Genomic DNA, 13,181 nt, shown 5'->3' on the forward strand with positions numbered 1-13,181 from the left:
GTCGAACAAACTAAAAGAATGGCTAAGGAAGTTGAAATTAATTTGTTTAAAATCCATTAACTGAAAGCACTCAAGAGGCCATGTAATAACATGAGGTTTAAAACTTAACCGACATTCGACATGTCATGATCCAGAAAGCAACTATTCCCTCTGACCTGTTATGTCAGAGATGCTATGAATAGACTCAAGCTTTTTTTTTATATCAAAAGGGCCAGTTTTGCTGAAGTTAGCCTATTTGCTAAAAGTAACACACGAAGCCTATTTTTACAGGGGATACATCGATATTATATCGCAATGGAATAGCTAATCTAGCCTACTTTCATTGGTGGAAATTGCTGTTAAAGTTTGGATAGACTATCGGATACATGTTTATTGAGAGAAATATTTATAACCTGCACAGAAATGATGTGATTACAATCGCGTAGCATTCGTCTGTCATAGGGTGATACACACAAACAATGCAACTAATCCTTCAGAGAGAAAAAAGACAAATGTTCAAACGTGTTTTCCTCAACGATAGCGCCGCAGCCATGAACGCGCGACGCGCCCCCGTACTGAGCCGAATGGAAAAGTTACTGGGGGGAGAGTGAGTGAGAGCAGGATCCATCCTCGTCGCCATTACCGACTGGAATGAGAGGGGAGGGAGCCAGTCTCGGATTACATGCCACTAATATAGTTAAATTACAAGATAAAAACACTTTTTAAAGATTTCTTAGGAACTAACGTTTTTCGTGGTCACAGTATGCCAAGGATAATGTTTTAAAGGCGAATCCGTGGAAATAAAAGAAGACACTTGGAATGATATCTCTTTTCCGTAGTGTCGGGAGCTGGGAGCGACCATGTTAGGTAGGGGAATGTATTTGGAATGAACTGCTTTGACTTTCTTTATTGTCAGTGTAAGTGTTTTGGTGTATTTTTCTTTGACATGTTCTAGAAGAACGAATCAAATCTTGCTGTTTTTCAGAAATAGTTAAATGGATGCAGTATCACTAGCCGCTGAAAGTGTATTGTTCGACTGCTGACTCCAATGTGGCATAATGTTGGCTAGCTTACTAGCTAGCTAACCAAGCACATATCTTTCTTTCCCCTGCATCAAGGCTGGGCGCTCGGCGATATGCATGATTTCGTTAAACATTTATCAAGGTCTGGAACGACCATAATTCAGCAGTGAATTGCACGAGAGTTGGTTTTCATTTCACTACAGTGATGGGTTGCCAGAAATCGACACTATGCACTTGGCCAACTGGGTAGCTAACACACGTTAACTGAACATTAGGCTTCGTTGGTATGGAGATCTAGTTCAGTGGGTAACACTAACTGGATGATTTGCTAGCAAGCTAGCAAATAAGGTGCAGTCAGTGTGTCACATCAGCTAAGATTACTATAGCGACGATTTGTGAACTGATGAGATGACAGCAGGGTGGATTACGTTAAATTCGGGACTTGACTATTAGAATAGCAGTTAACGTCACCAAAAGATGAATGTTAGCATTTTCTTGCGCGACGAATCGTTTCTTCTAAATTACATTTGTGTAACTGAATGCCAATATGTATTGTTCATATATGTACAGAACAACATCTAACTTAAATGTTGGATGACCGCTGCATCGTCAAACATTTACTGAATATCATAACGTTATAACATTAACACTACAACATTATGCCAGAGCAAAGTCTAACCCAAAAGGAAGGTTGAGCTTGGGCAATTCGCTCTAGCCAGTCTTAGCCAAGCCAGTCAGATGCAGATACATCGCTGTAAACTCAAACGTGGGGTTTAGGTCATACATCCAAAAAGACCTTGTAATAATACGTTGTGTTGGCCATTTACGTCGGCTGCTTTGTAAGTCAGATAGCAATAGCAAGGTAACCCATCAATAATACCATCTTCATTCTCAGCATTCTGTTTTCACCTCTGTTGAATTCCTCGTTCGGTGACGATGGCTGGTGAGAGGCCAACGGGGTTGCATGGTTGATCAAAAGACCACAAAACACTGTACTGACGGTTTTTATGTGTTATATTGTTTACCTTGTTCTCTCACTTAAAGTTGCAGTTGCTTTTCTTGTCATGTTTGCACATAGCCGTTCCTCTACTTGCTGTCCAGAGTCTTAACTAAAGACCCTCTCCAGTTTTTCGCAATTCTCAAATTCAACGCAAAATCAGCAATTTTCCGCATTTTCCCGCAACGCTGCACACAGTCTTATTTACCGCATAACTTGCGCATAAAACTGCAAAAATAAGCCTTGATGTTGAATTGCAACTTATTTCCGCTTCTGGCCTCCTGATGGTGGTATAAGGTTATGCACAGTCAGTTTCAAACACTGCCACTGACCCACTCGTTTGGTGGCAGGTATGTGATTGACGGCCGCGGTGAAGTTAGTTTAGTATTAGACATTTTGATGTTCACGACATAGCTGGATCTATGACCGTTATCTCATTAAAAATTAAATGAACTACGTGTACACATTAGGATGTTCTGTCTTGTATTCAGTCGTGAAATTGTAAATAGTGTTCGAACATTATATTAAACTTGGCATATTATTGTGTTCAACTGTTCGTCTTGCACGGAGATGGCATTTTAAAATAAAAGACCGTTTCTAAATTCATGCATAGGCTTATTGAAGGGTAATTTGCGTGAGTAGATTATCAGCAAAGTAATAACAACAGTACAGGATTATCGTTCTGAATATTAACAAGACTGTGTGATTTTGAAATTGCCTACAGTTCAGAGGTTTAGAAAATTCTCAGAAATGTGTGTGTGTGTGGGGGGGACGGGGACGGGGACGCATCTAAAATGAGTGTTCTATCTCCATTGTATGGAATGAGCACACAATAGCACACAAACGCAAAAACAATATTAAAATATTAACAAACAAAACTGCTGAAATGGAATCCGTCCGTTGTGTGTGACTTTTTATCTCTCGTTAATACTTTTTAAAATGTTTTATTATATGTGCAGTTTAAGTGGGGGTTCAATAATTTATGCACATTTTTAGTCACCACCACCATCATTTTGATCGTAAAATCGCGTAATCCTTGTGGGGAGGGCTGATTTAACCGGTTTCGTAGATGTTGGAGAGCTAGCAATTACCTGCATGTCAGGTGAATTACAGAGACAGTGCAACCAAACCAGTAACGATAATATTTGTGAGCATGTCTTCGATATCCAGGCTGCATTGCTTTGTGTTTCCGGTAGTACCTTGTTGGCCTGGCTGGAGGTTTGAGCACATAATTAGTCACACAGTTTGTGAAAAAAACATTAACCAATCATGACTGACTAACAACCTATAGGCCTACATCGTGGTAATATGCTATCTGGTGAATTAGTCCTGCTATAGTTACTTTAGATCCTCTGATCAGGCTATCTATCTAGATTCAAAAGAGCTTAGTGTGGATGTGACACCCAACTTTACTGGGGTCACAAGCGAATACAGCATACAAAAACAATTCAGCAACTCTCCAGTGCAGTTGTTTTTTTTCTCAGCGTAAAAAGTGTAGGCTGTGTGACCTTGTTTAATGATTTAACCTACACAAGAAACTCATCAATAAATGCTTGCTATGTAAAAAAAAAAAAAAAAAAAAACTCATGCAGACACTGAAAATGCTCTGCCATCAGTATTGGGGCAGAAAAAAAAGCTGGAATCCATGTTTTTTTTTTTATCAAACCAAACCAAACCAGCTGGCTTTGATGTGGTTAGCAACTTTAAATAATGCAGAGACCTATTGTGAAGTTTTGTGTTATTTGCTGTTGTTATGTGTGATGTTACTATGGCAGCACTATACCTTCAGCATATAACATCTTGTGTGGTGACTGTATTTTGGGTCTGAAAGATTGTGTTAGTGGTCACAACCTCATGTTAGGTGTTCCTGTGTCCTTTCCCATCCTAACCCAATGAAGCCTACCTTTTATAAATGGCTTTAAATAGACTGTTTGAATTAAAAACATGGAGACTGGATGAAGTACACCTTTTAGGATGAAGTGGACATAGCAGCATTTGGATTTTTTGTAAATGAAAGAAATACCCAGCATTGTGTGTTCATTAAATAGTAAGATGAAGCATTATGCAATAAGTGTTCCATAAATAGACCAGGGCAAACTGATCCCATGCGTCCCTCTTTGATTGAAATACCTCTTGCCTTATGAGAGGCCACTCCCTTCACACATCATGATCTTTTCACCTTGTAGAAATGCAGTTGCTGGCATTTTATTGAGTGCTTGGGGTAAAACTAAGCTAAACTAAGAAGATCCAGGTTAGAGATTTTTGTTAGATGTTTTAGTACAACTGGTCATCATAGATAAGGTCATTAGAGCACATGGTATGTTTAATCGTATGTTGAGGTCTTGTGGATTGTATTGACTTCAAGCACGTTTTCCTATTATTTCAGTTTGACATACATGCCTAAATGCAGTAAATCTAAAGGGCTAGCACTTTGGCACCCATTGAAATATATATTTTTAACTGGCCCTGGTTGTATGTTACCACAGCATTTAGGGCAGTAACAGTAGCCTACTCGTTTATTTAAGCACCATGTGCCCATCTAGCCCCTGGGCCACCAACCGTATTGCTTCACTTTTTGATGCAGGACGAGGCGAGATGATGTATTTAAAAATTTAAAAGTCATTAGTGTCTGATGCAACCTGTCCTTGGAGAGAAGAGAAGTGTCTATTTAAGGAAACAATTCACAGATCCAGTCAAATCATTACACATGCAGCACAGGATGCAGAGCACTGAACCGAAACCTCTTCTTACTTAACAAGCAGCGCGTTTTGCCAGAGTACTATTGTTTGACCTTTATGAAGATCTACATCTAATGGAATATGTTGATACTTTGTGATATCTCAGTTTTGCATAGCTATGGCTGACATCACACACTGCCCTTTACAAGAATAGGCTTTACTAATCCACGTCTACTGAGGATGTCATTGGCAATTTTGATGATTTAACACCCATAACCTCTTCGAGCAGGTATTTGGGTGGCTGATGCTGACGTGATGGATTGCCTTGAAAAAAAAGGGCATCTGTCAAATGACTAACTGTTGTTCATGTGTTTTTCTTCCGTTTCTGTCAGCCTATTGCTAAGCAAATTAATTTCTAGGTCACTGCTTCTCAAAGGCTGAAGTTGAAAGGCATTTTTACTGTGCACAAATTGGATGCAAACTGCATTCATACATCAAAATAGTAATTTCTCTTAATCGTTTGTGACAGGGTGGTCGATTATTATTTTTTTTTTTTAGAGGGTATTGCCTCTTCTAGATTTAGGCATCAGAAATCACACAAACTGCTGACAATCTCCCTTGACATTTGTCATAAGACGTGACTAATCCCTCTTAAACTGCTTTCTTGACCCAAGTTGGCACATTATCTCAGTTGCTAATTTGCACCAGCTCAGAGAAGGAGCTAACACACGTAATATGTTGTGCAAACAGTTTGCATTATATAATAATATCTTACGTTATTCTCCTGTTCAATTACTTTTTTTGTCTTTATTCTGCAGGCAGGTGATAAAAGAGGGGGAGAAGCAACTGCCCCACACGACAGGGGAGAGGGATCTGCCTTTTGACTCAGAGCCATGGAAACTGCACCTTAGCAGAACAAATGGAAACACATCTATACCCTGCAGGAAATCTTTGCTGAGACTGTTAAGGCAATGACAGGGGGAATATAATGGCCAAGAACAAGGAGGCCCGCCCCCCAACCTATGCTGTGAGCGTAGTTGGGCTGTCAGGGACGGAGAAGGAGAAAGGCAACTGTGGTGTGGGCAAGTCCTGCCTGTGTAACCGATATGTGCGCCCCAGCGCGGACGACTACTATTCAGAGCACACTTCTGTGTTGAGCACAATTGACTTTGGGGGACGTGTAGTAAACAATGACCACTTCCTGTATTGGGGGGAGGTGTTGCACCGAGGCGACGACTGCCTCGAGTGTAAAATACACATCATTGAACAGACGGAGTTCATTGACGATCAGACTTTCTTGCCTCACCGCAGCACAAACTTGCAGCCCTACACAAAGCGGGCCGCATCCTCGAAATTGCAGTCTGCCGAGAAGTTAATGTATATTTGCACAGACCAGCTGGGCCTGGAGCAGGACTTTGACCAAAAGCAGATGCCTGATGGGAAGCTGAGCATGGATGGCTTTGTGCTCTGCATTGATGTAAGCAAGGGATGCAATAGGAAATTTGATGACCAGATGAAATTTGTCAATAGTCTTTACTCACACATGGCGAAGACGAAAAAGCCCATCATTATTGCTGCAACAAAATGTGACGAGTGTGTAGAGCAATATCTGCGGGACCTTCAGTCGTTTGCCGCAAACAAAAAGAATCTTTTGGTGGTTGAGACCTCCGCTCGGTCGTCTGTGAACGTTGACCTCTGTTTTAACGCTCTGATTCAGCAGATGGACAAAACACGGGGGAAACCCAAAATCATCCCATATTTGGAGGCGTACAAAGTCCAGAGGCAGTCAGTCGCTACAGTGTCAGACAAGTTTGAAAAGCTTATAGTGTCAACAGTTCGCGATTATCATACTACCTGGAAGGCAGTTACCAACTCGTTGAAAAACCAGCCTGACTATGAGGAGTACATCAACTTGGAAGGCTCCAGAAAGGCCAAGAACACATTTTCCAAGCACATTGAACAGCTCAAGCAAGAACATATCAAGAGGAGGAGAGAGGATTATCTCTCTAGCCTGCCAAAAATTCTTAATAACCTGCTAAATAACCTTGATGAAATTGAAGGTCTGAGCTGGTCAGAGTCACAGAGTCTCATGAGAACACGTCCTGAATTTCAGTACTGGTTTATTGTGCTGGAGCATGGCCCCTGGGATGAGACAGACCACATAGACAAAACTGACAGGAGGGTGCCTTTTGATATCCTCAAAACTGGGGAATCCGAGAGGATATATCAAAACCATGTCCAGCATTTGATCTCTGAGAGGAGGCGGATTGAGATGAAGGAGAGGTTCAAGTGGACCCTGGAGCGGGTGCACTTCATCAGCCCAGGGCAGCCATGGGACGAGGTCATGTGTTTTGTCATGGAGGATGAGGCTTACAAGTATATCAGTGAATCTGATCGCAGAGATGTTTACAGCCGCCACCAGCAGGAAATAGTTGAAAGGGCCAAAGAGGAGTTTCAGGAAATGCTTTTTGAGCACGCAGAGCTATTTTATGATCTGGATTTAAATGCCACCCCAAGCTGTGACAAAATGAGCGAGATCCACACTGTACTTAACGAGGAACCCAGATACAGAGCCCTACAAAAACTTGCCCCAGATAGAGAGTCATTGTTGCTGAAGCACATTGGCTTTGTCTATCACCCCACTAAGGAGACTTGTGGTCAAGGCTGTGTGGATCTGAAAGTTGAGCAGGTCCTCGCAAACAGACTTGTTCAGCTGGACCACGGCCGCTCCAATCTCTACTACAGTGCCAACTTTGATAAGATTAATTTGTGTCTCGTGGGAAGGGATGGGCTCGCTCAAGAGCTGGCAAATGAAATCAGAGCGCAGTCAACAGATGATGAGTACACTCTAGATGGTAAGATCTATGAGCTAGACCTCATGCCTGTTGATGGGAACTCATTGCTTTTGAGCCATCCCTGGGCACCAACCTTCAAACCTCATGGGTGTTTCTGTGTCTTCAGCTCCATCGAGTCGCTGAATTTTATTGGTGACTGTATTAGCCGAATCAGGGCAGAGATTGCACATAGCCGGAGAGACAGATCTGCCCATCCAATGCCATTCATTTTAATCCTGGCAAATCAGAGGGACAGTGTTTGCAAAAATATGCCCATCTTGAGGCATCAGGGCCAACAGCTAGCCAATAAGCTACAGTGCACCTTCATAGATATACCCTCTGGTACCTTTCCGAGGAAATTCAACGAGTCCCAGATTAAACAGGCTCTCAGAAGTGTTCTGGATGGACTAAAGCACAACTTTGATGTGAGTCCCATGCCCTCCATCAAAGACCTGTCTGAGACCGATCTGCGGATCGTCATGTGTGCCATGTGTGGAGATCCATTCAGTGTGGATCTCATCCTTTCGCCTTTCTTGGATTCACATTCCTGCAGTGCTGGTCAACCTGGTCAGAGCAACACCTTAATCCTCGACAAAATCATTGGCGACAGTCGCAGGCGAATACAAGTCACTGTTCTCTCATACCACTCCTCAATTGGCATCCGGAAGGATGAACTGGTCCATGGGTACATTCTCGTCTACTCTGCCAGGCGGAAGGCCTCAATGGCCATGCTTAGGGCATTCTTGGCCGAGGTCCAGGATGTCATCCCAGTCCAAATGGTGGCTATCACAGATAGCCAGGCTGACTTTTTTGAGAATGATGCCATCAAAGAGCTGATGACTGAGGGTGAGCATATTGCCACTGAGATCACAGCAAAGTTCACAGCACTGTACTCCCTGTCCCAGTACCACCGACAGACAGAGGTTTTCACACCATTTTTCAACGAGGTGCTTGAGAAGAAAACCGGCATTGAGAGCTCATTTATGTTTGACAGCAGCCGGGACGGAACAGGTGCGAGTGAAGACTTCTTTCCCCAATCGCCCCACAGCCACTCACCTGCCTACAACTACTATCCTGACTCGGAGGATGACGCAGAAGGACCCCCGCCTTACAGCCCCATTGGGGATGACGTTCAGCTTTTGCCCACTCCCAGCGAACGCACCAAGTGCAGGATAGACCTAGAGGGGAACGAGTACCCTATCCACAGCACACCTATGGGTGACCATGAGCGCAACCACAAAGTGCCTCCCCCTGTAAGACCCAAGCCTGTCCTTCCCAAGCCCAATGTCAAGAAGCTCGACCCAAATCTGCTCAAGACCATCGAGGCTGGCATGAGGAACACCCACAGGAGAGGAATACGAGGCCCCATTGGCCATGGCGATGATCTTGAAGCGTCTGACAACTACGCTGAACCGGCTGATACTCTCAAGTCAAAAGGATTCAATGATGACATCTATGCTGTGCCAGAGGACGCCCATAGTCGGATTGTCAAGATGCGCAATTCATTTGGTGGGCTCCACGTTCTACATGGAGAAGAAGAGAACGGCTTTGACCGCTTATCTAAGGCACAGGGCAGCAGGAGGCCCTCCAAGTACAAACATCGGTCCAAGATACTCTTCAGCAAGACAAAAGCCTACCAGAGGCGTGTCCAACTAGACATCAGTGATGATGAGTCGGGGCCTTCTCACAGGAAGAGGAAGGGGGGGAGGGGAAATCGGGGTAGCGAGGAGGACCCCTTGCTCTCCCCAGTGGACCCCTGGAAGGGAGGAATAGACAACCCGGCCATCACTTCTGACCCTGAGCAGGATGACAAGAAGATGAGGAAGAAGAAGACACAAAAGGCACCGAAGGAACCTAAAAAGGTGAGTCATTAGATTTGATCTTGTTTTGTCTTGTTTGATTGAGAGTTTTGAGAGTGATGGCAGTGATTCTCACAGTAGTACATTTGCTGTGTTTGTGTGGTATGCTTGTGTAAAATGCTTTATTAAAAACAAATCTTTGCTGGCATGCTGATAAAAGGGCAATGATAACCACTTATCACACTGAATTTATTGCTTTGTTTTTATGCAGTCCAAAGTAATCGATGCATATAGCATAGGGATGGAAAAAGCCACTGTCTCTAGTGGTAATGCCATTTGTTACAGCTTTGTCTGTGTTGTGAAAGTAGTAAGAGGAAATGTATTCAGTTCAGGAATTTTTGGGTATCCCGCAGTGCACTTTTGACTGCATCAGGCCAGATGCTGAAGGGAGTTGGTGGCAGCTTTCCCAGGGAATTGCGGAAATGTGTTTCATTCTTCATGTTCCTTCTCTTCTCCTCTCTCTCTCTTTCTCTATCTATCTCTCTCTCTCTCTCTCTCTCTCTCTCTCTCTCTCTAGTGGAGACGAGTTTCATAGATTGCTAATATTACCAACATTTTGTTTAATCATTCATTATGTCATGAATTGAATTATTGCTTTGTTACACTCTCCGCTGAACAGGATTTATAACTTTATACTGCAAGGTCTAGGTGCAACATATCCATTGAAAAGTTTGACAAGATTCAGAGAGGAATTCTTATTGAATAGAAACAGAAAAAAAATGCTCTGTTCTTTTGTTGTTGTTGTAGACAGATAAACTCAGTTAAGGCTGAAATAGAATTGCTCTTTCAACTGACCTCCCTTCCTCTCGATGTCTCTTATGTTCCCTCTGCACAGACAAAACAGACAAAGCTCGCCAAGCCTCTGTACCCACCAACACGGAGGAACTGGGAAAGCCACTATTTCGGTGTACCCTTGCAGAATCTGGTCATGCCAGATCGGCCTATCCCCTTATTCATTGACAAATGTGTGGACTACATTGAGCGCACTGGTAGGTCTCTCCGCTTTTTCCCTGTGTGTTGAGCAAGCATGATGTCACAGTCGGAGATGTGTGCAGTTTATCTTTCTGTTACTGGCAAAGTGTTTTACTGCATGGGTGGTTGACCCTCAACTTCACATGGATCGCTCGTTGTCGATTGTTATTATCGCGTGAATCGATTGTCTGATGTGGCTGTTCTGGCGCATGGAGGCAAAGCTGTGCTATAATTAAATGATGGCAGGAGCACCTCCCTTCAGAAGCACTGTCATCCAGCCATAGATGCGAGCCGTTAGGTGAGTTGAAGAATGGCGAAGTCTAATCGCTGCGTGCCCAATGCAAATCAGCGGCAAAGGGTGTCATTCTGGAAGCGTCTGTTGTTTCTTTAATGCCAGCGAGGCCTTTCATCCCCCCCCCCTTTCTATCCTTTTTGTTTACTTTCGAAAAGCTAAGCAAGCCATATGTCTTGAGGCCTTTAATTGGATTTTACTTGGCTTTGTGCTGTTGAAACAAAAAAGAAGGATTAATGCGCACTCTCTCTGTTAACCAACTGACTACTGGGGTTTTACAGCATGGTAGCAAGCACCTAATAACAACCCTTAACAGAGGAAAGGGGTTGATCAACTGTATCCGGGTTTCTGTGGTACATTCAAGCAAGTGACAACAATGAGTCAGTTTTTTGCAGCTGGTTGCGTGTTTATTTATTTATTTAAAATGTTGACTCAGTGTTTGCCCTTAAGATGATATCATCGAGGAAGACAGGGTGACATCTGGCGTGTCCACATTAACCTTCGCTATCTGAAACCAGCCTTTACGTAGGGGTTCGCTCTCTTGTTATTTTAGAGTCCCAGTTTAGTTCATGCAGGGTGAATAGACATGGAGAGCAGCCGAAGTAAGAAAAAAACCCACCACTGCTAAAACCTGCCTGTGGCTTCAGGCTCTTTATAGTGTGTGTGCTCTGTAAGCCTGAGAGTTGGAAGGTGGAAGTAAGGCATATTGTCTCTGCTTGTTGTAAAGCAGGTCATGTCGTAAGCGCACTTTCTAGTTTCACTGCAGCTTGCAGACGGGGGAAAAAAACCTTTTCACTAAAACCACAGCACTGTATCAAAGAAACGTTCTCTCATTTACGTAGCTTATAAGATTATTATTTGTTGCTTGAAACCCTTGGGGATCTGAAGTTCAGAAATCCTTTCATGTTTGCTAGTTCTGTGTCTCTCTGTCTTTTAGATTGCTATTTTTGTAGTCTTGTATAATATGAAGTGGCGATAATTGCTATCCTTCGTATCTCTGAGTGACTGTTCAAACATGGAGTGTTTTCCAGTTAGCACCAAGCAGCAGGGTATTCATGAGATGTGTTTCAGTTGAAGTGTTTCCCTAAAAGCCGTCAAGGGCCCTATCCTCTCTCTCTCGTGTGTGTGTGTGTGTGTGTGTGTGTGTGTGTGTGTGTGTGTGTGTGTGTGTGTGTGTGTGTGTGTGTGTGTGTGTGTGTGTGTGTGTGTGTGTGTGTGTGTGTGTGTGTGGTGTTTTTAGAAGAAGAAGAATTAGGCTGACTTACATAACCAAACACAGTTACCATAGAAAGCTTTTATTTTCTGAAGGGTTTGCCTTGCAGGACTAAAATGGAACACAACGCTGCTGAAAAGCCTCAATTCAAGACACAGCCCGGCTCCTCTGACACACTATTGTAACCCAGTGGCCGTTTCGGTGCTTTCCCTTGGCAGATGCTTGTTTGGGTGGACCGTGCCCGCTCACGTGGTGGCTAACTGAAACGCCCAACTGCCCTCCTGGCACCCCTCTGCTCAGGGGCAGTTTTCTGCGAGGCATAATCCAGACACCCCTGCCAGAATTGTAACCCATTAGGCTGCTCGAGGGGCAAATCTCCAGATGCTCTTGAAATGCTCATACTTAATCAAGTATTTCATTATGCGTTTCCTGTCCCTGAAATGAATTGTGCTGCAACCGGAGAGGGAGAACAGAGGACTGAGAGGAGGGGGAAGGGGGAGGAGGACGAGGACGAGGGGGGGGAGTTTCTGGTCCGGCATGTCAATTGATTAAATGGATTTTGATGTTGATCCATTTGAGAAAATCTCATTGGCTATTATTTTGCGAGCACTCAGCCTAATGTGGGCAGGCAGGGTTTGTTTTAGCACACTTGAGGCAGCTGGGGTATGTCTGTTATTCTGATTGGTTGTAATAACTCTTACCCAATGTGGAGTGGAGACGCATGCTGTCCACACCATTGTTATTTGCTTAATGTTTAATTCCATTTCATAAATGCTCAGCCCCCCCCTCCCCCAGTCCCAGTCTGCCTGTCGGTGATGGATCAGTGTAATGATCTCAGGCACATTATTTACCCTACCTCTGATCTTTCACTTGTGTGGCAATGACCTCACACTGAGCAAGTGGCACCTGGTTGAAAGAGGAGAAGGCATTTTCAGCCATCCGTGCAATCCGGACCTGATTGCTCCCCCCCCCACACACACACACACATACACATACACACACACACCACACCCCATCACACCCTTCGGCCTCCTCTAATCGCTTCAGCGTTGTCATTGTTACGCGCCGGCGTTCATCTACTGGCGTGTGGGGGCATGATGTTTAATGGAAACCGTTTCAGTGGTGTGTGTGTGTGTTTGTGTATCAATATCCCGTCACATCCCGTCTGTCTTATTGAGCCATGAGGGTCAGAGGTCAACTTCTATTTTGGGATGTAGGTCAGGACAAGAGTGTAGAGAGAGACTGTGCGGAGGTCGGCAGACGTGAGGTGGTGTTGGTACGGCAAACGGCAGAAGCATGGGTTGGTACGGGTGCTGGGCACGGGAGGTTGTGCGG

General features: G+C 43.9%; 1 protein-coding gene across 1 annotated transcript in view; it reads left to right on the forward strand.

Moving 5' to 3' along the window:
- The first annotated feature begins 256 nt into the window (after window positions 1–256).
- arhgap5 (Rho GTPase activating protein 5) overlaps window positions 257–13,181 on the forward strand; it is a 37,580-nt gene continuing 24,655 nt past the window's right edge. Inside the window, exons 1-3 of the mRNA XM_012826874.3 lie at window positions 257–846; window positions 5,495–9,372; window positions 10,205–10,358. Coding sequence (XP_012682328.2) covers window positions 5,665–9,372; window positions 10,205–10,358 — 3,862 coding nt within the window. The 5' untranslated portion in view covers window positions 257–846; window positions 5,495–5,664. The remainder of the gene's footprint in view (window positions 847–5,494; window positions 9,373–10,204; window positions 10,359–13,181) is intronic.

Source organism: Clupea harengus, chromosome 14 (assembly GCF_900700415.2).
Source record: "Clupea harengus chromosome 14, Ch_v2.0.2, whole genome shotgun sequence".
Classification (NCBI taxonomy): Eukaryota; Metazoa; Chordata; class Actinopteri; order Clupeiformes; family Clupeidae; genus Clupea; species Clupea harengus.